This window comes from Hippichthys cyanospilos, chromosome 15 (genome assembly GCF_059441005.1).
Source record: "Hippichthys cyanospilos isolate Australia breed blue-spotted pipefish chromosome 15, RoL_Hcya_1.0, whole genome shotgun sequence".
NCBI classification, from domain to species: domain Eukaryota; kingdom Metazoa; phylum Chordata; class Actinopteri; order Syngnathiformes; family Syngnathidae; genus Hippichthys; species Hippichthys cyanospilos.
The window spans coordinates 1,456,851-1,483,461 of NC_142383.1; the positions used below are offsets into that span (position 1 = coordinate 1,456,851).

At 41.5% G+C, this 26,611-nt stretch overlaps 2 protein-coding genes across 4 annotated transcripts in view; one reads left to right on the forward strand and one right to left on the reverse strand.

Annotated features, from left to right (window-relative positions):
* Nucleotides 1-26,611, forward strand: part of lmo4la (LIM domain only 4-like a) — a 98,966-nt gene that overhangs the window by 24,177 nt on the left and 48,178 nt on the right. The gene's annotated exons all lie outside the window — the stretch shown is intronic.
* lrsam1 (leucine rich repeat and sterile alpha motif containing 1) overlaps nucleotides 1-26,611 on the reverse strand; it is a 60,053-nt gene that overhangs the window by 19,638 nt on the left and 13,804 nt on the right. Inside the window, exons 11-14 of the mRNA XM_088434341.1 lie at nucleotides 26,484-26,513; nucleotides 22,833-22,955; nucleotides 22,510-22,649; nucleotides 22,377-22,421 (exon numbers count right to left, since the gene is read on the reverse strand). Of these exons, the coding sequence (XP_088290467.1) occupies nucleotides 22,377-22,421; nucleotides 22,510-22,649; nucleotides 22,833-22,955; nucleotides 26,484-26,513 (338 nt within the window). The remainder of the gene's footprint in view (nucleotides 1-22,376; nucleotides 22,422-22,509; nucleotides 22,650-22,832; nucleotides 22,956-26,483; nucleotides 26,514-26,611) is intronic.

Consider the following 26,611-nt stretch of genomic DNA (forward strand, 5'->3'; position numbering starts at 1 on the left):
ATAATTGTTAATGCTTATGCTACGAATATAGACGACCCTGCCTTCTTCAGTCAAATAGAGCACCGGATAGCTGACATGGGTTACTATTCTGTCATGGTGGGTGGAGACTTCAATCAAGGTATGGATAATATTTTGGATCGCAACACGCCTCCACAACAACCACTTAGGGCCACTACCTTACTAAAATGAATGTGCAATGCTTTGGATCTCGTAGTCTCAGAATGTTATTCCAGCGATCAAACTGGATGATGAAACCCTGGTGTTTGATCCCGGTGACATCAACAACAGGTAGTTGTTTCAGGGAGTTTTACTGGGCACTCTACTCATCAGAATCAAGGGCTGAACCCCATGAGTTATACTGCTTTCTGTTCTCCCTCTCCTTGCCATCTCTCTCGAGGGAACAAATTCATTCACTCGATGCCCCTTTCACTAAAGAGCAAATATCCAAAGTTATCAGAGGTCTTCCAGCCAGCAAGGCACCAGGTCAGAATGAGTTGCAAGTTCTATGCAACGTTTGTAGAGGAGATCTCTCCTTTGCTCCTCAAGGTGTACAATGAGGCAATGAATCGTGGGAGTCTTCTTCCTACACTGAATGAAGCCCTTATTACTCTGATTCTAAAAGGCAATAAGGATCCTCTTGATTGTAAGAACTACAGGCCAATAAGTTTAATTAACTGTGACTGGTAAGATCCTTTCTAAAATTTGGCAACTAGACTGGTCAATGTGATTACCAGTCTAATACATTCCGATCAGGCAGGATTCATCCGATCCCGCAGTACCACTGACAACATACTGTAAGGCGTTTGGTGGACGTCATGTAGGCTATCCAAAATGATCCCACTCTTGAAGATCTTGGCCGTGCTGCAGCCCTTTCCTTATATACAGAAAAAGCATTTGACAGGGTAGAATGGTGTTACCTTTTGGTTACTTTGGAGGCCTATGGGTTTGGTAAAAAACTAATTTCCTGGATTAAACTTCTATATAATAACCCCAAGGCCTCTGTAATGACAAACCGGTTTATATCACAGCTATTCAACCTCTCTAGGGGCATGCACCAGTGCTGCCCCATAAGTCCTCTACTTTTTGCCTTGGTGTTAGAACCTCTAGCAGTTTCTATTCGCAAATACCCCAATTTCCCTGGGCTCAAAATTGCTGGAAGTGTTCAAAAGATAATGCTATATGCTGATGATGCCCTAGTGCTGGTTACACAGCCGCAACAGTCTATAGCTGCACTTCTACGAGTAATTAACTAGTTTTCTCGCGTGTCGGGTTATAAAGTGAATTGGACCAAATTGGAGGCCCTTCCATTGATGCCTCGCTGCCTGTGGAACTCTTTAGACCTGGCAATTTTACATGGCCACAGTCAGGCATAAAATATCTTGGGATTCTGTTTCCTCAGTGTCTCTCGGACTTAGTCCGGGTCAATATTGAACCACTATTGGATTCTTTTTAAAGCAGATGTTGAACGGTGGACTCCTCTGTTCTTGTCTTTCTGTGGTAAGGTTAATGGAATTAAAATGATTTGCAGCCCAAGGTTCAATATCTTCTGCAGACACCCCTGTAAGAATTCCGCGTAGTTATTTTCGCCAATTCGACAAGATTTGTAATCAATTTATATGGAATGGTAAACGTCCCAGGATCAAGTTGCTGCATCTGCAGAAGCATACAGACCAAGGGGGACTAGGTGTTCCTAATCTGCTCCTTTACCACTATGCCTTTGGCCTGAGACATCTGCTTCACTGGGCCCTCCCACCTGAAAAAGCTACTCTCAAAGGAGCTGAGGACACGCCTTGTACAATTTAAGTTACTTCATAGAATTTATTGAACACCCTATAAATTGTATCAAGGCAAAATCTCACAGTCTCCATTATGTTGGAAGTGTGGGCTGGAGGAGGGGACACTTGTCCACATGCTCTGGAGCTGTCCGGTGATTCGGGACTTTTGGTGTGAAATCCACCAGTTTGTCAGGCGGATCATAAAACATTATGTACCCTTTTCGAAAAGGCTGTATATATTAGGAGATCCATCACCTTTAGACACACTTCCCTGCTTTTGCAGACTGCTTTGATAGCAGGTCGCAAAATCATCTTATCCAATTGGAAATCTTCATCCGCTCCTCTTGTCAGAATCTGGCATCAGACCCTAGGTAATTTAGCAGCATTTGAGGAGCTTTCATTCAAACTCACCGACAGTCGGACAGGACAGTGGTCCCCAACCCCCGGTCCGCGCACCGGTACCGGTCCGTGGATCAACTGGTACAGGGGCTGCACCCGGAATAATGTTTTGGAGATGATTTAGTTTAATGGTACGCACACACCGAACGCGAACGAGGCGAAAAAGCGGAGCATTTTGTATTGTAGTCAATGGAGTTCGCATGACTGGGCGCGAATGCACGTCAGGCAACGCGATGAACGCGAATGGAGCGACATGAATGGCCACGCGCTGTCACGAGAAGCGAAATTTTGTCTTTCGGGTGAAGTTACATTTTTTTTACTTTTTCCGCGTTTCGCGTGGCCACAGCCAATCAACTTCGGGAACATTCAACGGCTCACGCAGGGGGCAGGAATGAATCATGGTGGCCGCTTTACGTTCACCGGGAGGGATCCAACACAGCCAGCTGAGCTTTCAATACAAAACAGAGCCAAGCAAGAGCACTCACCTGGCATGTAGAAAGGCAGAAGCGGAAACTTGGGACAACTGCAGCGTTTGCTACCTTTTTTAACAGCTGTTGAACCATAGTTACTGTGCTAAGATAACGAAAGTGCAGTATTTAGCACGGTATCAGCCACTTGATTGCGACATTGATTTTTTTTTTTGGCAGACGAGTATTGCCGTAGAGCGAGGGACAAGCAGTGTAAAAAAAGGAAGAATAAGAGTGCTGTCTGAGAAAATATTGGCTCTGCCACATCCCGGAAAAGTGAAAGTTATCAGCAATGCTCTCCTTTCCCGATCCACTGGAAAGTGCACAGCAGGCTCACTCCCCTCCCCTCACGTGACACTGATGCGTGAAAAGTGAACTTCATCTTGACCTTGCGACAAAACGCCTCGCGTAGAGCATAAACAACGTGCTCCACCTGAACGTAGCATTAGAGCATATGATTCTTTATGGGAAGTACTGTGCCACCATAACAGGTCATTTGAGTGACTAAACCTATGAGGCCCTGAACAGACACACGTGTTCACTGTTTGGGAATTTGGCACACCGTTTTGCGACCCATCGAGTGGTCAGCAGACAAGTATGTTAGACCAGTGGTCCCCAACCTTTTGATCACCGCGGCCCCGTTAACGCCTTAGATTTAGACTGCGGACCAGGGGTGCTGGCTGCTCTAAATAACACATAATTCTCACTACACCTCAGATTTATATTGATTTATATTGCGGACTGTCGGCGGTCGGGGGGCCTGCTTTAAAAACCACATCACAAACGTATGGACGGGGCTTTCTGTCGCTGTTGTACCTTTTGTCCACTTTATTATCGCGCGAGGAGAGGGGAGGGGAGTGGATCGAGCTTGCTGTGCACTTTACGGTAGATCCCGGAAAGAAGAGCATTGCTGAGAACTTTCACTTTTCTGGGATGTGACAGAGAAAATATTTTCACCAACAGCAACTTTATTCTTTGCAGCAATAATCGCCTGCCAAAAAATAAGTTTCAATGTCGCAATCAAATGGCCGTGACCGTGCTAAATATTGTGCTGACAATGCTGCGCTAGCGTTAGCTTAGCACAGTAACTACGGTTCAACAGCTGTTAAGTGAAGCAATTGCTGCACATACCAGTTGTCCCAAGTTCTCGCTTCCGCCTTTCAACAAGCCAGGTGAGGGCTCTTGCTTGGCTCTGTTTCGTATTGAAAGCTCAGCTGGCCGTGTTGGATCGGTCCCGGTGCCCGCAAAGCGGCCGCCATGATTCATTCCTGCCCCTTGCGTGAGCCGTTGAATGTTCCCAAAGTTGATTGGCTGTGGCGACTTGAAACGCGGAAAAAGTAAATAAAAAAAATAACTTCATGCAAAAGGCTAAATTTCGCTTCTCGTGACCACACGCGGCCATTTGAGTCGCTCCATTCGCGTCCATCGTGTCGCCCGACGTGCCTTCGCGCCCAGTCATGCGAACTCCATTAAACTAAATCATCTCCAAAACATTATTTCGGGTGCAGCCCACGCGGCCCGGTACCAGTTGATCCACGGACCGGTACCGGTCCGCGGACCGGGGGTTGGGGACCACTGTGTTAGACTGTAGCTATAACGAGGTTTAAGTTGTGGCACAGTTTGTTTAATGTGACTTGGTAGATTTGATCAAGGTGCCAGCAGACAATCTACAGAAACTACTACTCACTCAATTACACAATAAGGGACAAAAAGTTTGCAATGCACTAACAATCAGTAAGCAAATTAGATCATGGTCACACCCATGTATGCGCACAAACATACACACAGACGACTGCAAATGCATACATATTCAGAATATTACCCAACACAGTGAAGCTGGAACAAATGTTCGTAAAAAGCAATGTTTTGCTGAACTTAAGACTTAGAAGCTTGTGTTTATACTTCTATACTGGTTAGCACATTTGGCTTACAGTGTAGAGGTCCCGGGTTCAATTCAGGCTTGCCCTGGACTTCCTGTGATGAGTTTGCATGTTCTCCCTGTGCTCCCTTGGGTCTTCTCCAGGAACTGCAGTCATTTCCCACATTCCAAAAACATTCATTGTAGGTGTATTGGACTCCCAGATTTGTCTTTAGGTGTGAATGTTTGTCTCTGTGTTCCCTGCGATTGACCTGTGTGTCTGCAGTAGGTCAGAGTGGGCAATTCCAGCCCTCGGGGGCCGGTGTCCTGCATGTTTTGCAGTTTTCTCTCCCAACACACCATCAGCTCATCAACAAGCTCTGGTGAAGCTTGAAACTAATCCTAACCATTTGAATCAGGTGTTTTTGAGAGAGAAAACCCTCAAGGGTCAGAATTGCCCACACCTGGTCAATTACCACCACTCTTAAGGTCCTTGACGAAATACAATTAGCCGCTGATAATAGAAAATTACGTCTAGCATTATTCATTGATCTTGCTAAGGCCTTCGATACGGTAGATCACAATCATCTCCTCACCATTATTCAAACTATTGGATTCACCACTCATTAATGTGGTTCAAAAGTTACTTCACCGATCGTGTCCAGTCTGTCAGGCTTGGTACAGAAATATCAAATCCATTAACCCTAAGGGTCAAGGGTCAGTTCTAGGTCCATTACTTTTCTTAATCTATATTAACAATATCTGTGATAACCTTAGGTTCTCCTCTTACCATATGTATGCTGATGATACCATTCTATACACTTCATCAACTTCTCTTGAGTCAGCCTTTGCCAACATTCAACTTGACTTTATCTCTTTGCAATATTCCCTGATAAATGCAAAACTAGTCCTCAATACAAACAAAACTAAAATGATACTCTTCAACCACCCCTCCATCGCTGACCTACCCTCAATTACAGCCCTGGACGGCTCCGTAATTGAGCTGGTGGACTCATATAAATATCTGGGTATATGGTTGGATAAAGACCTAAAATTCAAACATCACATTTCCCAATTGTCAACTAAACTCAAATTTGTAGTTTTCTATACAGATCCAGATCTTGTTTCTCTACTTCCACACGAACCTGTCTTGTCAAAAGCCTATTTCTATGACAACTTGATTATGGCGACACAATCTATAGCGGGGGTGTCAAAGTCAAATGGACGGAGGGCCAAATAAAACATTTGGCTACAAGGTGAGGGCCCGACTGTCCAATCAATATTTTCTTATGACTGTCAGTAATTTTTAATTTCAGCAGAAACAAAATACAAATGTCCTTTATAAAGAAATACTCATAACATGAACATTAAATGAATGAAGTGATATTATTCAAGGCACTATCAATATATTCTCTCATTTAGCAAAAGTGGGCTGAATTTAGGCAACTTCAAAAAATAAATTTCTATCAATCTATCAATTTTCTATCATTCACTCAACTGAAATAATTTCAGAAAAAAATATTGCATTGAAATACAATCAAATAAAGTGCAACACTCTCTTAACCAAAAACAAGACTTTCTTCAAGGAAAAGTCATATATGCATATTTAACTTTTAAACTTGAAATTACAGTAAAATTAGAGTAAATGAAAGTGAAAAAGTGAAAAAAAGTGAAATTAGAGTAAAAACTCCAAATATGTAATTGCACAGTAATGTTCACTTTTTTGAGGCTGATACTTGGTGGTGTCTCATCTTTTGCACAAGTTCAGGTATCTGTAAGATAAGTTTTACTGTTATGCTAATGTGATCATGTGTAATAATATCCTAATAAATAATTAAATGAAGCCGCCTCCCGCTCGGTGCTTCCCCATTGCATTGTGGGAAATGTAGTATTGGTGCGTACATTAGACAGTATCTGTAGGCTGCTGGTTTGCAGCGGCCCGCGGGCCGGATCTAATAATAAATTAATATCATCACGGGGGCCAGCTAAAACCCTCTCGCGGGCCTAATGTGGCCTGCGGGCCTTGACTTTGCCATGTGGGATCTATAGAATAGCATAGCTAAGCTAACCTTAGGGAGCTGACACGCAAGAGGGCTAGACAACCTGTCTAGTGCAAACAACACTAGCTACTCGGACATAGTGATACACGTCGGCTCCAACGATACTAGAATGAGGCAGTCTGAGATTACAAAGAAGAACATAGCTAGGACTTGTAATCTCGCTAGAAAGATGAGTCGGCATCGAGTTATTGTCTCTGGCCCTCTGCCTGCGAGAGGCAATGATGAGAGGTTTAGCAGATTATTCTCGCTTAACCGGTGGATGGCTGGTTTCTGTAAAGAGCAGGGTTTCCAGTTTGTAATAATTGGCCCTCTTTCTGGGGCCGGCCCGACCTGTTGAGGACGGATGGCCTTCACCCTAACTGGGAAGGCGCCATCACTTTTTTTTCTAGAAACATAGATTACTGTTTGAGCCTTCCATGACTTCCCACATTAGAGCATGTCGGGTTGCAGGCGAGTAGCGAGCCTGCTAGAACGGGTGTGGAGTCGTTAAGGCTAGAGTTAACCGGCACTAGGCTGGACTGTTACAACACACATAGCATATTTAGTCTAGGTCACTGCAATCCACACACTGTTTCAATACCTAATGCTGAATGCCCTAATGATAAGATTTCTGCTGAGGTGGTGTTGATTAAGGAAAACAGCCCTGCCTCTTTAATCAGTAAGACAAGTGACAAAGTGCCTTGGCGGAATATTAATATCAATATGCGCGCTGTAGTCGTCAACAATCGAATTCCTACTTTACTAACATTGCGACGAGGTTTTAATTACTCAAAATACAGAGCAAGCCCCAGCCATAAAAATCTTGTTGGTATTAGTACTACCAACACGAGGACTCAGAATAGTCCGGGAAAAATTTCCCAGTTTAAATTCGGTTTCATAAATATTAGGTCACTCCCTTCAAAAGCCCTTCTTGTAAATGATCTTATTACAGATCAAAATCTTAACGTGCTTGGTCTCTGCGAAACCTGGCTAAAACCAAATGAATTCTTACCATTACATGAGGCCTCACCCGCAAACTTTGTGGGCTCACATGTTGCCCGTCCTTGTAAAAAAGGGGGGGGTGTCGCCCTAATTTTAGAATCTGATTTTAGGCTTAGCACGAGCACGAGTCACACTTTCAAGACATTTGAGGCTCTCGTTATGCGATCGAGCTCCTCACCACCATTCTATGTGGTAGTTATTTACCGTCCTCCCGGCCCATACTCTGGATTCTTAGATGAATTCCCTGAACTTATGGCTGACTTAATAACTCACACAGATAATATATTAATTATGGGTGACTTCAATATTCATATGAACTCCCCATTAGAGCCACTTACTGTAGCTTTTCAAGCAATAATCGATGCATTTGGTTTTACACAAATAATAAAAGCAGCAACACACCGGAATGGTAATATCTTAGACTTAGTGCTAACCCATGGCCTAACTGCCTCAAACGTCACAATTCTGCCGCATACTAACGTTATGTCTGATCATTATCTTATAACATTTGAAGTCCTAGCTCAGTGTGGTCTTGTTGTCCACAACCAAGGCTTTAAGAGCCGTGATATTAATTCTTCAACCACTGCTGCACTTTCTGAATAACTGCCTTCCGCAACAGCTGCCTTTCCGTCTTTCACTGGTTCAGTCGCTAAGCTCGCGAATGATTTTAATTCGGTTCTTTTAAATTCCCTAAACTCTATTGCGCCGCTGAAACTTAAAACTCGTCCGAAGCGGCACACACCGTGGTTTACGGAGGAAACGCGTACGTGTAAATTGTTAAGTAGACAACTTGAGCGTAAATGGCGAACAACTAAACTCGAGGTTTTCCGTCAGGCCTGGTGCGATAGCTTGCTGAAATATAAAGAGGCTCTTAGGTTAGCAAAAACATATTACTTTTCCAAAATGATTAGTCTTAATAAAAACAACCCAAAATATTTATTTGAGACGGTAGCGCAGCTAACACAGCAGCAGCAGGTTAATCATAATTCCCTCCATTCAGCACACGATTTCATGCAATTCTTTACTCAGCGGATTCAGCTAACAAGGGAAGAAATAAAAAAAGGCAGCGCCGCTAACCCCCTCGACTGTGATTGTTGATGCTAGTTCGGACAATCAGGTTCATGAAAGTCTGGTTACCCTGTCCCAGTTTGATTTAGTATCCCTGGAGTGTCTTACACAACTGGTTAATGCAGCAAAGCCGACGTCCTGCATGCTCGACCCGCTTCCAGGCAAACTCTTTAAAGATTTATTCCCGGTCTTAGGGTCATCTGTCTTGAATATTATCCACCTGTCACTCTCCTCTGGCATTGTACCTGAAGCATTTAAGACAGCAGTCATTCAACCATTACTTAAGAAACCTCACCTAGATCCTGAAGATCTCTCTAACTATAGGCCAGTGTCACACCTTCCGTTTATCGCCAAAATTCTTGAGAAAGTTGTAACACAACAGCTTAGCGATTTTATGATAGACAACAATAGATTTGAACTCCTTCAGTCAGGTTTTAGGGCCAACCACTCAACTGAGACAGCCCTAGTAAAATTGACGAATGATCTTCTCTTAGCCTTGGATTCCAACATCTCATCAATATTATTACTGCTTGATCTTAGTGCCGCATTTGACACTATTGATCATCATATTCTTATAGAACGTCTTAGATCATGTGTTGGTATCTCGGGATCAGCACTTTCTTGGTTCAGATCTTACATCCTGGGAAGGACGCATATAGTCTCTTATGGCGATGCGATCTCTGAGTCTTTCTCCGTCTCATGTGGTGTCCCGCAGGGGTCAGTACTTGGTCCCTTACTGTTCAACATCTACATGATTCCTCTCGGCGATATTATACGTAAACATGCTATTAGTTTTCATTGCTATGCTGATGATACCCAACTCTATATGCCCTTAGAAATAACGGATCCGGGCAAGTGCAGTAAACTGGAGGCTTGCCTTGCCGAGATTAAACAATGGATGTCTTCCAATTTTCTTCTTCTCAACCTTAATAAAACTGAGATGTTATTTATTGGCCCTGCTCATCAACAGCACTTGCTTAAGAATACCACGCTGAACCTAGAAAACTGTATTATTTCCCAAAGTAGTTCTGCAAAAAATCTCGGCGTGATATTTGACTCAACTCTCTCCTTTCGAACACATATTAATAACATGACAAGAACGGCGTTTTTTTCACTTCCGCAATATAGCTAAAATTCGCCCTATTCTTTCTCTTAGCGATGCAGAAACATTAATTCATGCATTTGTTACGTCGCGCCTAGACTATTGCAACATCTTGTTTTCTGGACTTCCCATGTCCTACATTAAAAGCCTGCAGTGTGTACAGAATGCAGCAGCGAGACTATTGACAAGGACGAGAAAGTTTGATCATATTACTCCGATTCTAGCTGACCTGCATTGGCTTCCAATACACGTGAGATGTGATTTTAAGGTGCTGTTAATTACTTATAAAATTTTACACGGTTTAGCTCCTTCCTATCTCGTCAACTTAGTATCACCATATGTTCCGTCCCGACTATCGACCCCACGGGCTAAAAAGAAGTCTGCGGGATCAAGGGCATTTTCCTTTCGCACGCCAGTACTATGGAATGCCCTACCTATGGAAGTTCGCGCAGCCACCTCAGTAGAAATCTTTAAATCCCGACTAAAAACACATTTATATTCAAAAGCATTTAGTTAATTGAACCTGTCTGCAGCTTTCTTCTTTTTTCTTTTTTCCTGCCCCCCTCTTCCGGCTGGGAGAGGGGGCTAGCTAGATGGTGAGGGTTGACTTGACCGCCTCCATTGGGTCCTGCGCTGGTCGAACATCACGGGTTAGGAGTTCGGCCGTTTGCGGTCCACCTGGCTGGAATGTGGGATGGTTCCTGCCCAATGGCTTTGCCTGCTGTCAAGACATCACTGCACTATATAGCACAATATGTTTTCTGTAATTAGGGCCCGAGCAGCTACCGCTGCGAGAGCCCTCTTGTTTTTCTCCGTATTATTATTATTATTATTATTATTATTATTATTAGGGCCCGAGCAGCTACCGCTGCGAGAGCCCTCTTGTTTTTGTCCGGATTATTATTAGGGCCCGAGCAGCTACCGCTGCGAAAGCCCTCTTGTTTTTCTCCGGATTATTAGGGCCCGAGCAGCTACCGCTGCGAGAGCCCTCTTGTTTTTCTCCAGATTATTATTATGGCCCGAGCAGCTACCGCTGCGAGAGCCCTCTTGTTTTTCTCCAGATTATTAGGGCCCGAGCAGCTACCGCTGCGAGAGCCCTCTTGTTTTTCTCCGGATTATTAGAGCCCGAGCAGCTACCGCTGCGAGAGCCCTCTTGTTTTTCTCCAGATTATTATTCTTATTATTAGGGCCCGAGCAGCTACCGCTGCGAGAGCCCTCTTGTTTTTCTCCAGATTATTATTAGGGCCCGAGCAGCTACCGCTGCGAGAGCCCTCTTGTTTTTCTCCAGATTATTATTAGGGCCCGAGCAGCTACCGCTGCGAGAGCCCTCTTGTTTTTCTCCAGATTATTATTAGGGCCCGAGCAGCTACCGCTGCGAGAGCCCTCTTGTTTTTCTCCAGATTATTATTATTAGGGCCCGAGCAGCTACCGCTGCGAGAGCCCTCTTGTTTTTCTCCAGATTATTATTCTTATTATTATTATTTATTATTATTATTTACTGTGCAGCGCTTTTCCATTTTTGAGGGCCTAAACATGCACGAAAAGTCACCAAAATTTGCACATTTGTCGGGCCCGGTGAAAAATTGGATATTTTTGTGTTTCCCAAAACAATGCAAAAAAAATGGCTCTGCAGCGCCACCTAAGGTCGAAAAAGTGCACCTGGTCCCGGCCCGTTTGACCTAGAGCTACGAAAATTTTTAGCCATATGTAGGACCTAGAGACCTACAAAAAAGTCAGCGCGAGCCATGTGCTCAGATGTACAGAAAAAGAGTTATGAATTTTTGAATGTGCATTTTTGGCCCATTTTTGCACGTTTGTAGGTCCCAAACTGCTCCTTGTTTCTCCTAAACGCTTTACTCAATCACCTTCAAATTTGCTGTGGTCCATATTCACACGTAGGGGCACAAGTGGGCAAAATTTGGTGCAGATCTGCTGGCATATATGATAGGGGCGTGGCTTCAAATTATGTGTTCAATTTTTCCTTCGCCAAGAGGGACAAAAACCTTAATAACTTTGATGTACTAGCTTAAAAAAATCTAAAACTTCATAGACACATGGAAACTTATGTCTTTAACACCTTTAAAAAAATTTTTTTTAAATACCTACTAGCGCCGCCTAGTGGTTGATTAAAATGTCATTTTTTACACTTTCACGTATTGTGCTCAGTCTGTTTGAGTACAACAAATGAAAATTGGTCAGAATATCAATAAGACATGGTATATTAAGGTTTCAAAATTTTATGACTTTTCGATAATGGGCGTAGTCTGCACGCCACCTCAAAGTCAGATGACTCGCCAAAACGAAAAAAGTGCCTGTAATTGGCCCCAAAATGGCCTTATGAGTGGAAAATAGCCTCTCACTCCCGGCCCGTTTGACCTAGAGCTCCAAAAATTTGTAGCCTTATGTAGGACCTCGAGCCCTACAAAAAAGTCAGCGTGAGCCATGTGCTCAGATGTACAGAAAGAGAGTTATGAATATTTGAATGTGCACCTTTGGCCCGTTTTTGCTCATTTGCAGGTCCCGAACTGCTCCTTTTTTCTCCCAAACGCTTGACCCGATCGACTTCAAATTTGCTGTGATGTTTTATCTGACTGTCAGGCACAATTGTTCAAATTTTCGTGACAATCCGCCATCAAATATGTTGGGGCGGGGCTTCAGATTAAGCCTTTGATGATTACTTTGCCACATGTGAAACAAACCTTTATAACTCAGCTTTCCAAGCTTGGAACAATCTGAAACTTCACAGACACATGAAGACTCAAGCCCTTAACACATGTGTTTAAAAAAATCTTAAATTGCTTATAAGGCCACCTAGTGGCAAACAAAAATGTCAGTCTGATTTCTCGCAAAAACGAACAAAGTTGCTGTATTTGGACCCAGATGGTCTTATCTTTTCTAAACATTACATATTTGATGGATTTCCAATGCGGAATACACCTATCAACGTATTTTTTTCTATAGTGTGAGCGCCACCTAGTGGCAGCCAAAATTATAGCATTTTTTAAACGTTTTTATGTGTTTAGCTGAGCCCTTTGAAGTAATATCGCTGAAATTAAGTCTGACAAGGCTCTAGAAAGCCTTGCTGACCTCCACCAAATTTTACAAAGTTTCGATAATGGGCGTGGCCTCTATGACCATTTTCATTCCGAAGCTTTATCTGTCCAGTATAAGTTGCTGTAATTTGACCCAGATGATCTGATCTTCTCAAAATTTCACACATTGGATAAAAATATTCTCCTGAATATAGCGACAAAAATATATTCCAGTTTAAAGCTAGCGCCACCTAGTGGCTGCAAAAAATGTCATTAGTCGAAAGATTACAGTCAATCCTGTTTGGTTTGACCTACAGCTATGAAACTTTGTAGGCTAATGAAGGAATGTAAGACCTACAAAAATGTCAATAGAAGTGATGTGCTAGGATGTACAGAAAAATTGTTATGAATTTTTTTAATGTGCAGTTTTGTCCCATTCTTAGACATTAGCTGGTCTCAAACTAGTGCCTTTTTCTCTTAAACAAGTCACCCCATTACCTTCAACTTTGGCATGAATCATTATCCAACTGAGGGGCACACATAGTCCAAATATCGTGAAGATCTCTTGACATAAAAGATGCGGGCGGAGCTTCAAATTATGTTTAATACTTCCTTCGCCATGAGTGACAAAAATCTTAATAACTCAGCTATGACTGCTTCAAAACATCTGAAACTTTCCTGGGCCTTTAAAAGTAATGCAATAATACAGCTATGTGATGAACTTTCAAATCATTTACAGCGCCACCCAGTGGCGGACAAAATTCTAATTTTTTATACTTTTATGTACTGTGAAATGCCTGTTTGACTAAATGAACTCAAAAATGGTCAGAAAAGCTATGACACATTGGAACATTAAGGTTCTCAACTTTTATGACTTTTCAATAAAGGGCGTGGCCTCTATGCCAACTCAAAATTCGATGTCTCGCGAAAACGGTAAAAGTTGCTGTAATTGGACCTAGACGATCTGATATTTTTAAAACTTCATATATGGGATGGGAGTCCAATGTGAAACACACCTACAAAACTATTTTTTATCATAGTACGAGCGCCACCTAGTGGCAGCAAAAAATATAGCAAATCCTTAATGTTTTTATGTACTCTGCTGAGCCCCTTGAAGTGATATCCCTTAAATGTTTTCTGAAAAGCCAGTGGCCATGCCTTATGCCCTCCACAAATCAGTACAATGTTTCGACAGTGGGTGTGGCCTATATGGCATCGAAAGTCACAAAATTGGAACAATAAAAGCTGCAGTAACTCCACACACATTGTCCCACCTTGTCTAATTTTTACATATTTGGTAATAGTCCTGCACTGAAGTGATCTACAACTACTTTTTCATCATTCATAGTCCTTGTTCATACCCCGACCTGTTCATACCCCAACGTGCACAGGTCTGCGAGGGCCCTTTATAGCTGCTTGCAGCTCTAGTTAAGGCCCGAGCTGCTACCGCTGCGAGAGCCCTCTTGTTTTTCTCCAGATTATTATTCTTATTATTATTATTATTATTATTATTATTTACTGTGCAGCGCTTTTCCATTTTTGAGGGCCTAAACATGCACGAAAAGTCACCAAAATTTGCACATTTGTCGGGCCCGGTGAAAAATTGGATATTTTTGTGTTTCCCAAAACAATGCAAAAAAAATGGCTCTGCAGCGCCACCTAAGGTTGAAAAAGTGCACCTGGTCCCGGCCCGTTTGACCTAGAGCTACTAAAATTTTTAGGCATATGTAGGACCTAGAGACCTACAAAAAAGTCAGCGCGAGCCATGTGCTCAGATGTACAGAAAAAGAGTTATGAATTTTTGAATGTGCATTTTTGGCCCATTTTTGCACGTTTGTAGGTCCCAAACTGCTCCTTGTTTCTCCTAAACGCTTTATTCAATCACCTTCAAATTTGCTGTGGTCCATATTCACACGTAGGGGCACAAGTGGGCAAAATTTGGTGCAGATCCGCTGGCATATATGATAGGGGCGTGGCTTCAAATTATGTGTTCAATTTTTCCTTCGCCAAGAGGGACAAAAACCTTAATAACTTTGATGTACTAGCTTAAAAAAATCTAAAACTTCATAGACACATGGAAACTTATGTCTTTAACACTTTTAAAAAACGTTTTTTTAAATACCTACTAGCGCCGCCTAGTGGTTGATTAAAATGTCATTTTTTACACTTTCATGTATTGTGCTCAATCTGTTTGAGTAAAACAAATGAAAATTGGTCAGAATATCAATAAGACGTGGAATATTAAGGTTTTAAAATTTTATGACTTTTCGATAATGGGCGTAGTCTGCACGCCACCTCAAAGTCAGATGACTCGCCAAAACGAAAAAAGTGGCTGTAATTGGCCCCAAAATGGCCTTATGAGTGGAAAATAGCCTCTCACTCCCGGCCCGTTTGACCTAGAGCTCCAAAAATTTGTAGTCTTATGTAGGACCTCGAGCCCTACAAAAAAGTCAGCGCGAGCCATATGCTCAGATGTACAGAAAGAGAGTTATGAATTTTTGAATGTGCACTTTTGGCCCGTTTTTGCTCATTTGCAGGTCCCGAACTGCTCCTTTTTTCTCCCAAACGCTTGACCCGATCGACTTCAAATTTGCTGTGATGTTTGATCTGACTGTGAGGCACAATTGTTCAAATTTTCGGGATGATCCACCATCAAATATGTTGGGGGCGGGGCTTCATATTATGCCTTTGATGATTACTTTGCCACATGTGAAACAAACCTTTATAACTCAGCTTTACAAGCTTAGAAAAATCTGAAACTTCACATACACATGGAGACTTAAGCCCTTAACACAAGTGTTTAAAAAAATCTTCAATTGCTTATAAGGCCATCTAGTGGCAAACAAAAATGTCAGTCTGATGTCTCGCCAAAACGAACAAAGTTGCTGTGTTTGGTCCCAGATGGTCTTATCTTTTCTAAATTTCATATATTTGATGGGTTTCCAATGCGGAATACACCTATCAACGTATTTTTTGTTATAGTGCGAGCGCCACCTAGTGGCAGCCAAAAATATAGCATTTTTTAAACGCTTTTATGTGTTTAGCTGAGCCCTTTGATGTAATATCGCTGAAATTAAGTCTGCAAAGCCTCTAGACAGCCCTGGTGACCTCCACCAAATTTTACGAACTTTCGATAATGGGCGTGGTCTCTACGACCATTTTCATTCCGAAGCTTTATCTGTCCAGTAAAAGTTGCTGTAATTTGACCCAGATGATCTGATCTTCTCACAATTTCACACATTGGATGAAAATATTCTCCTGAACATATCGACAAAAATATATTCCTGTTTAAAGCTAGCGCCACCTAGTGGCTGCAAAAAATGTCATTAGTCGCAAAATTACAGTCAATCCTGTTTGGTTTGACCTACAGCTATGAAACTTTGTAGGCAAATGAAGGGCTGTAAGACCTACAAAAAAGTCAATAGAAGTGATGTGCTAGGATGTACAGAAAAATTGTTATGAATTTTTTTAAAGTGCAGTTTTGTCCCATTCTTAGACATTAGCTGGTCTCAAACTAGTGCCTTTCTCTCTTAAACGATTCACTCCATTACCTTCAACTTTGGCATGAATCATTATCCAACTGAGGGGCACACATAGTCCAAATATCGTTAAGATCTCTTGACAAAAAAGATGGGGGCGGAGCTTCAAATTATGTTTAATACTTCCTTCGCCAAGAGTGACAAAAATATTAATAACTCAGCTATGACAGCTTCAAACCATCTGAAACTTTCCTGGGACTTTAAAAGTCATGCAATAATACAGCTATGTGATAATCTTTCAAATCATTTACAGCGCCACTCAGTGGCAGACAAAAATCTCATTATTTATACTTTTATGTAATGTGAAATGCCTGTTTGACTAAATGAACTCAAAAATGGTCAGAAAAGCTATGACACATTGGAACATTAAGGTTCTCAACTTTTATGACTTTTCAATAAAGGGCGTGGCCTCTATGCCAACTCAAAATCCGATGTCTCGCGAAAACGGTAAAAGTTGCTGTAATTGGACCTAGACGATCTTATATTTTTAAAACTTCATATATGGGATGGGAGTCCAATGTGAAACACACCTACAAGCCTATTTTTTAATCATAGTACGAGCGCCACCTAGTGGCAGCAAAAAATATAGCAAATCCTTAATGTTTTTATGTACTCTGCTGAGCCCCTTGAAGTGACATCCCTTAAATGTTTTTTGAAAAGCCAGTGGCCATGCCTTATGCCCTCCACAAATCAGTACGATGTTTCGACAGTGAATGTGGCCTATATCGCATTGAAAGTCACAAAATTTGAACTATAAAAGCTGCAGTAACTCCACCCACATTGTCCCACCTTGTCTACATTTTACATATTTGGTAAGAGTCCTGCATTGAAGTCATCTACAACTACTTTTTCATCGTTCATAGTCCTTGTTCATACCCCGACCTGTTCATACCCCAACGTGCACAGGTCTGCGAGGGCCCTTTAATAGCTGCTTGCAGCTCTAGTTATTATTATTATTTACTGTGCAGCGCTTTTCCATTTTTGAGGGCCTAAACATGCACGAAAAGTCACCAAAATTTGCACATTTTTCGGGCCCGGTGAAAAATTGGATATTTTTGTGTTTCCCAAAACAATGCAAAAAAAATGGCTCTGCAGCGCCACCTAAGGTTGAAAAAGTGCACCTGGTCCCGGCCCGTTTGACCTAGAGCTACGAAAATTTTTAGACATATGTAGGACCTAGGGACCTACAAAAAAGTCAGCGCGAGCCATGTGCTCAGATGTACAGAAAAAGAGTTATGAATTTTTGAATGTGCATTTTTGGCCCATTTTTGCACGTTTGCAGGTCCCAAACTGCTCCTTGTTTCTCCTAAACGCTTTACTCAATCACCTTCAAATTTGCTGTGGTCCATATTCACACATAGGGGCACAAGTGGGCAAAATTTGGTGCAGATCCGCTGACATATATGATAGGGGCGTGGCTTCAAATTATGTGTTCAATTTTTCCTTCGCCAAGAGTGACATAAACCTTAATAACTTTGTTGTACTAGCTTAAAAAAATCTAAAACTTCATAGATACATGGAAACTTATGTCTTTAACACCTTTTCAAAAAGTTTTTTTAAATACCTACTAGCGCCGCCTAGTGGTTGATTAAAATGTCATTTTTTACACTTTCATCTATTGTGCTCAGTCTGTTTGAGTAAAACAAATGAAAATTGGTCAGAATATCATTAAGACATGGAATATTAAGGTTTTAAAATTTTACGACATTTCGATAATGGGCGTAGTCTGCACGCCACCTCAAAGTCAGATGACTCGCCAAAACGAAAAAAGTGACTGTAATTGGCCCCAAAATGGCCTTATGCGTGGAAAATAGCCTCTCACTCCCGGCCCGTTTGACCTAGAGCTCCAAAAATTTGTAGCCTTATGTAGGACCTCGAGCCCTACAAAAAAGTCAGCGCGAGCCATGTGCTCAGATGTACAGAAAGAGAGTTATGAATTTTTGAATGTGCACTTTTGGCCCGTTTTTGCTCATTTGCAGGTCCCGAACTGCTCCTTTTTTCTCCCAAACGCTTGACCCGATCGACTTCAAATTTGCTGTGATGTTTTATCTGACTGTGAGGCACAATTGTTCAAATTTTTGTGATGATCCGCCATCAAATATGTTGGGGGCGGGGCTTTATATTATGCCTTTGATGATTACTTTGCCACATGTGAAACAAACCTTTATAACTCAGCTTTACAAGCTTAGAAAAATCTGAAACTTCACAGACACATGGAGACTCAAGCCCTTAACACAAGTGTTTAAAAAAATATTCAATTGCTTATAAGGCCATCTAGTGGCAAACAAAAATGTCAGTCTGATGTCTCGCCAAAACGAAAAAAGTTGCTGTGTTTGGTCCCAGATGGTCTTATCTTTTCTAAACTTCATATATTTGATGGGTTTCCAATGCGGAATACACCTAACAACGTATTTTTTGTTATAGTGCGAGCGCCACCTAGTGGCAGCCAAAAATATAGCATTTTTTAAACGTTTTTATGTGTTTAGCTGAGCCCTTTGAAGTAATATCGCTGAAATTAAGTCTGAAAAGCCTCTAGACAGCCTTGCTGACCTCCACCAAATTTTACGAAGTTTCGATAATGGGCGTGGCCTCTACGACCATTTTCATTCCGAAACTTTATCTGTCCAGTAAAAGTTGCTGTAATTTGACCCAGATGATCTGATCATCTCACAATTTCACACATTGGATGAAAATATTCTCCTGAACATATCGACAAAAATATATTCCAGTTTAAAGCTAGCGTCACCTAGTGGCTGCAAAAAATGTCATTAGTTGAAAGATTACAGTCAATCCTGTTTGGTTTGACCAACAGCTATGAAGCTTTGTAGGCAAATGAAGGACTGTAAGACCTACAAAAAAAGTCAATAAAAGTGATGTGCTAGGATGTACAGAAAAATTGTTATGAATTTTTTTAATGTGCAGTTTTGTCCCATTCTTAGACATTAGCTGGTCTCAAACTAGTGCCTTTTTCTCTTAAATGATTCACCCCATTACCTTCAACTTTGGCATGAATCATTATCCAACTGAGGGGCACACATAGTCCAAATATCGTGAAGATCTCTTGACATAAAAGATGGGGGCGGAGCTTCAAATTATGTTTAATATTTCCTTCGTCAAGAGTGACAAAAATCTTAACTCAGCTATGACAGCTTCAAACCATCTGAAACTTTCCTGGGACTTTAAAAGTCATGCAATAAAACAGCTATGTGATAAACTTTCAAATCATTTACAGCGCCACCCAGTGGCAGACAAAAATCTCATTTTTTATACTTTTATGCACTGTGAAATGCCTGTTTGACTAAATGAACTCAAAAATGGTCAGAAAAGCTATGACACATTGGAACATTAAGGTTCTCAACTTTTATGACTTTTCAATAAAGGGCGTGGCCTCTATGCCAACTCAAAATCCGATGTCTCGTGAAAACGGTAAAAGTTGCTGTAATTGGACCTAGACGATCTGATATTTTTAAAACTCATATATGGGATGGGAGTCCAATGTGAAACACCTACGAGCCTATTTTTTAATCATATTACGAGCGCCACCTAGTGGCAGCAAAAAAATAGCAAATCCTTAATGTTTTAATGTACTTTGCTGAGCCCCTTGAAGTGATATCCCTTAAATGTTTTCTGAAAAGCCAGTGGCCATGCCTTATGCCCTCCACAAATCAGTATGATGTTTCGACAGTGGGTGTGGCCTATATGGCATTGAAAGTCACAAAATTGGAACAATACAAGCTGCAGTAACTCCACCCACATTGTCCCACCTTGTCTAAATTTAACATATTTGGTAAGAGTCCTGCACTGAAGTCATCTACAACTACTTTTTCATTGTTCATAGTCCTTGTTCATACCCCGACCTGTTCATACCCCAACGTGCACAGGTCTGCGAGGGCCCTTTATAGCTGCTTGCAGCTCTAGTTATTATTATTATTTTCTTTCTTTTTTTATACTGTCCTCCTTTCCTCCCCTCTGAACCTTTGTTAACTTTTGCTTTCTGTAAACCCCTCTCCAGGACATCCTTGCAAAAGAGATGCAAATCTCAATGGATTTCTTCCTGATTAAATTAAAAAAAAAAAAAAACTTGGGATGACTGGTATGTGCAGCGTTTGCTTCACTTAACAGCTGTTGAACTGTAGTTACTGTGCTAAGCTAACGATAGCGCTGCATTGTTAGCACAATATTTAACCCCCCCCAAGTTTTTTATATTATTGTATTTATTTTAGCTGTTGTTTTTGGTTTTTTTTTAGGTTTGTTGTTCTTTTGGGTGATATGTTTGCAGAAGGACTTCTGCCAACCCATGTTTTTTCTTGTTGTTTATTGCTTTGTACTATGCTTATATATATCTGTACTATTTGTAATTTTTTTTGTTGGAATAATAAAATACAATAAAGTTCAAATGACAAAAAAATAATTAACTTTAATTAATTATTTAAATTAATTAATTTCATGGCTGCAACACGTCCAGTAGAAGTTGGGAAAGGGCATGTTTACCACTTTTCCTTTTAATAACACGCAATAAATGTTTTGGAAGAGGGGAGACTAATTCTCTTAGCTTCTCATGTTTGCGTTGCTAACATTCCGGATGGTCAGTTTCCTCTTTGGTGCGGGGAACAAGACGTCCAGTGTTTCCAAAAACAATTTGAAAAGTGGACTCATCAGACCACAAAACACTTTTCCATTGTGCCTCAGTCCATTTTACATTAGCATGGGCCTGGAGAACCCAGTGGCGTTTCTGAATGTTGTTCATAAACGGCTTTTTTTTGCATGGTAGAGTTTTAACCCTCACTTACAGATGTAATGACAAACTGTATTTATTGACAGTGGTTTTCTGAAGTTTTCCTCAAACCGTTTGGTGATATCCTTTGCATTGAAGGATCGAAGGTCACGGTCAGTCAGTCTTAGTTTCCGGCCGTGGCGCTTACTGTACGTGCAGTGATTTCACCATATTCTCTGAACGTTTTGACTATAGGCCGTAGATGATGAAATCCCTAAATTCCTTGCAATTTTGCTTTGAGAAATGTTGCTCTTAAACTGTTCAACTATTTTCTCACGCAGTTGTGGACAAAGCGGTGAACCTCGCCCCATCCTTGCTTTTGAATGACTGAGCATGTTTGGGGAGGCTCCTTTTTTACCAAATCCTTTTATACCCACCTGTTCCCAATTTGCCTATGTTGTCTTTGTAGTGTATTCAATTGAATATGGGTTGAGAAGGATTTTGAAATCGTTGTACCGTGGAACTCCCGGGTTACAGCATCCCTGTAGGCTTACATTTTTTTCATGTTGCGATGTGGAATACTCAAGTTTTTGCATCCCCTCTTTACGGTATTTCCGTCGCTTTACGACAAAAACAACTGTCATGACCCTCGGGGGTTGGCTGTATTTGTGTTGTTTTGTCTGCATCTGCAGGCGTCTTTAGGTAATTGCACTTATTTTCTGTTGCTGTCACATGATGGAGATGCTGGTCTGCTATTGGTCGGCCTCACTCGTTTCAAAATGGCGGACTGGTAAAGCTTTGTTCTATCACGAGTGGTTACAAAACTGTATTTATAGTGCATTTTACAGCGTAATTCAAACTTGAATGGGTTATCCATGGGTCACAAGATTGCTAGTGATGTTAAAGAGAGAAGTAAGAAGATGATTTATATAGAAACGAAGCTGGAGATAATTAAGAAATACAGAGCTAGCCTAGCCTAGGCTACCCTTACTAGAGAATATGGGCATAACAAGCGGCACAAAGGTAAATAAGTCCTTTCTATATTTTTTATTTATGATGTTTTCTGATTGTATACATGTATATTATATATACATAGCACTTACTATACTATTTTGGTACCAATTATTAATATGTATGTACAATTTTGATGTTTTTACCTGGGGTTCTAAACGCTTGAGCTATTTAACATAGGTTTGGATTGCCCGCCATACGGTGAATTCGCCTTACGAGCCCAACCGCGGAAAAGATTAATCTCGTAACATGGGGGCCCACTGTATTTTGTTTTTATTTAAATTTTACACAATTTCCCAACTTCAACCAAATCCGTTTTATAGATTGCAAATTTTGCAGCATCAGAACTGAATGATTATCACCCACTCACCGATCTTCTTCCATTGCTTGGAGAAACTCTGCACTCTTTTTCTGCCTGCAGGGGACAAGACAAGTACTTCATTTATGAAGAGGAATCAAGCATCTTCACTGTGATATACTTGTACACCCACACACTGTACTACCTGTTATTATCCAATAGCATGTTGCTGATGCGACTGCTGATGTCGTCTTCAGCATGTCTTACTTTTTCTAACAACAGTAATCTCTCAGACTCCTGGGCCCGCTGCTGCTGGGTAACCCCCTGCTCAAGACGCTCCTGCTCCTAAACAGTGCAAAGATGGGCAGTTGAAGTTCATTTTAATTTCTGGTGGCAATTTATTATTTGATTAAGCTCTTATTTCAAAGGTAAGCCAGACAAAAATAAAATCTTGACCAGAAAATGATTTATAGAGAAGGGGAAAATGGGAATGACCAGTCACGCCAATAAAGTTTGAGAACGGCGTACCTGACGAACTGAGTTGAGGATGTTTACTTTACGAGAGGTATTCATAAGTAGAAGTTGGGTGTGCTCATCTTGTTTCTCCTCTCTGTGTCGCTCCAAGGCGAGTTTTTCCGCTTGCTTCTGAATCTGGTAAAAGGTCAAGGATCATTTGTTTTGCTGATGCAAAAGTAACTGTTTCTCCATATCAATTTTTAACATGTTCGTCTTTCATATTAGAACTTTATTTTATTTGTTTACTCGTTTTGAAAGTTGAAACAGTGCTTTCCCCTCCATAAACAGATACCTTACCGTGGTGGAGGGGTTTGCGAGTCCTGGTGATCCCAGGTACTAAGTTTTCGAGGGATTTATGCCCAGAGCCAGGTCACCCATGGCAAATAGGTCCTAGTTGAGGGACCAACCAGAGTACAGCTCACAGACCCTTAAAAATTGAGTACAAATTTGGGATCTCGTTTCTCCCCCTCTCGAGCCAGGCCTGGACGTGGGATTCGCTGGCCAGCCACAGTCCCAAAAGGTAACGTGGGTCCCCTTTCCCATAGGCCCAGCACCTGTGGAAGGGGCCAAAGGCATTGGGCATCATGTGAGCTGGGTTTCGGCCAGAGGCAGGAATCTTGGCACAGAGCAAGGGTGGGCATACTTATTGCCCCCCTGCTAAGTCTATGTACATTGGTGTTCACCCTCTTGGGCGGCAAGGTATAATCTCACCGCCTTTGGGTCGGCCCAACCCAGTAGGAAGACAGGACCTGGATGTTGTGCATATTCTTCAAACAGCAGTTCAGAGTATTCACCCTTTTTAGAGTTCTTGGAGGGCTCTCTCAGGGACTCCCTTGTTCTGCTGGGGGACTTCAATGTTCACGAGGGTTGGCTCGGTGGTAGAGTGGTCGTCTCCCAGCTGAGAGGCTGTGGGTTCGATCCCCTGACCATCAAGACCATGTCGAAGTGTCCTTGAGCAAGACAGTGAACCCCCCAGTTGCTCCTGATGCTGCATCATCAGTAGGTAAATGACTAGTTGGTGTACCATATGTGCACTTGGCACTGAGACACCACGTATGCCGATGATCGACTTTGTGGTCATATCATTGTATTTGCGACTGCATGCTTAGGACACTGAGGTGACAAGAGAAGTGGAGTTGTCAACTGATCACCAACTGGTGGTGTGTTGGCTCCGAAGGTGGGGGACAATGACAGTCAGATCTGGCAGACCAAAAAATATTATGAGGTTCTGCTGAGAATATCCAGCAGAGTCCCCTGTCAGACAGAGTTTCAACTACCACCTCCAACAGTTTAGTCTCTACAACATTGAATGGACTTTAGGGACAGTGCCTCTAGATTGGCAGGCTGGGTGGTGGGGCCCTCTTTTTAAGAAAGGGGATGGGAGGGTGCATACCAACACAAGGAGAGGTATCACACAAATCAGTTTCCCGGGTAAGCTCTACTCAGAGGTGCTGTGGAGAAGGTTCGTCAGGAAGTTGAACCTCGGATTCTGGAGGAGTAGTGCGGCTTTTGTCCCAACCATGGACTAGTGGACCAGTCTACACATTTGCCAGCATTCTCGAAGGTGCACAAAAGTTCACTCCACCAGTCTGCATGTGTTGTGTGGACTTTGAGACAGCATTTGACCATGTCCCTCGAAGAGTTCTGTGGTGAGTTCTTAAAAGGTATGGTGTAATAAACTCCCTGTTCCATCCCACTACCACCAATTTCAAAGCTTGGTCTGTATTGCCACCAGTAGTTCAGATTAATTTTCAACGAGGGTTGGACTCCGCCAAGGTTGCCCCTTTTCACCGATTACGTTCATACCTTTATGGCCATTATTTCTAGGCGCAGGCCAAGTGTTGATAGGATCCAGTTTGCAATTGCATCTCTACTTTTTGTGAATGATGTGGCGCTAAGATCTCGAACTCTCACTAGAGTGGTTCACAGCTGACTGCGTAGCATTTGGGGTGAAGATCAGTGCCTCCAGATCTGAGACCATGTTCCTCAGTTGAAAGAGGAAAAAATTGGGCTTCAGAATCCTGCCGCAAGTGGGGGAACTCAAGTATCTCTTGTTCACAAGTGAGGGCAGGATAGAGTGAGAGCTCAACAGACAGATTATAAATATGGTCAAGGACAGGATCAGGATCAAACAACAATAGAAAACATAGTTCATAGAATAATTAATTGTAGGGTAAAGGCTTCTACAACTTTAACTCTATAAGGGTCATTCTAGAATTGACAGACATTTTGATTTCAAAATTTTCAAAAAGTAAACCTTCCATTTTTCTGATTATCTGCTACAAATTCATTAATAATAGGTAATCAATTATCATAGGTTTGATTAGTTAATCTTACAGATCAATGCTGCATACAGTATTTTATTACATCATTTAAACATTACATAAATTCATTTACTCTAATCACAAGAACAGGGTTACAGGTAATAAACATGCGTTAACTTTTTCTCGTAAGTAGAAATTATCTTTTTCGCTAGCTGTTATTGCTAGCCAAGAGGACAATATTACTTTTGTAAAAGAAGAAAAAAAAACAGTCTTATGCTGATTTTATGCATAACAGGGTTGTGTGTGGTAGAGTGAGACAGTCAAGTAGGGCTAACTATTTTATAAAAATATGAAAAGCAGAAGAGAGGACGTACCCTTGCTGTACGTATTCTTTTGGAAAACTGTTTGATGATGTCAAGTCCATCGTATCATCTGATTCACTGCTTTCTTCTTCTTCTACCAAGCTAAAAGTGTTGCGGTAACAGGGCTGCATGCATGTTGTGGAACATACGTTCCATGAATAATTATAATTTGAAATATATTACATATTAATAAATTATTTGAAACAAATATTTCCACAGTTGCAAGAGACAGCAATAAAATAAATTATACTAAAACAATTTTGAAAAGGAGGAGGTACTCCAGACCTATTTAATATCTTTAAAACTATTTTCAAGCTCTCCTCCTTGTTTTTAGATTTGGTCTAAGGCAGTCGTTCTTAACCTGGGTTCGATCGAACGCTAGGGCACAGGTGTCAAAGTCGAGGACCGGGTGACAGATCCGGCCCGCCACCTCACTTTTTGTGGCCCTTGAAATGCTGATGTGACCAGGTTTCTGACTAAAGTACCAAAATTGCAAGTTGTCTTTAACTTTTAAAAATTTGGGGGAAGAAAAACAAACATTTTCTTATTCTCCAAATCTCTTTTGAACAGTTTTTGCCGGCTTCTGATATCAAATCTTGGTAAATGTGTGATCAACACACTTAAAATGTATTTGAATTCACAGTCATTCCGGCCCTCTGACAGAAACTATCACTAAAATGTGGCCCAAAATAAAAATTTGTTTGACACCACCCTAGGGGTTCGGTGAGTCGGCATCATTATCAGCACAATACTAATTGTCAGCACGATCTCAGCCACTGCGAGATTGTGATCCCCCCCAGTCAACAATATAAATGTAAGGGTTCGGTGAATGAGCAAGTGAAACCGGTAGGGTTCGGTGCATTTTAGCATTTTATATGTGGACTATTTAAAATTTGATGGGCGGGATTTAAAATGTCCTCCAATTCTGTGATGACCCATGTATTGCACTTCTACTTGATTATAGTTAAAGCTTCAGTTTTAGTTCAGTGAGCAAGAAACCTGAACTCATGCTTCTTTAAGTTGAAGGGCCATCATACCTTTCTCTTTTCATAATCACTGAATTTATTCTGCAACAAAAAGAAAACATTGAATTTGAGAAGTTTACAGGACTTATAAAACAATACACAACAGCATAATGAGATTTACTATTGTACTACAGAACAGG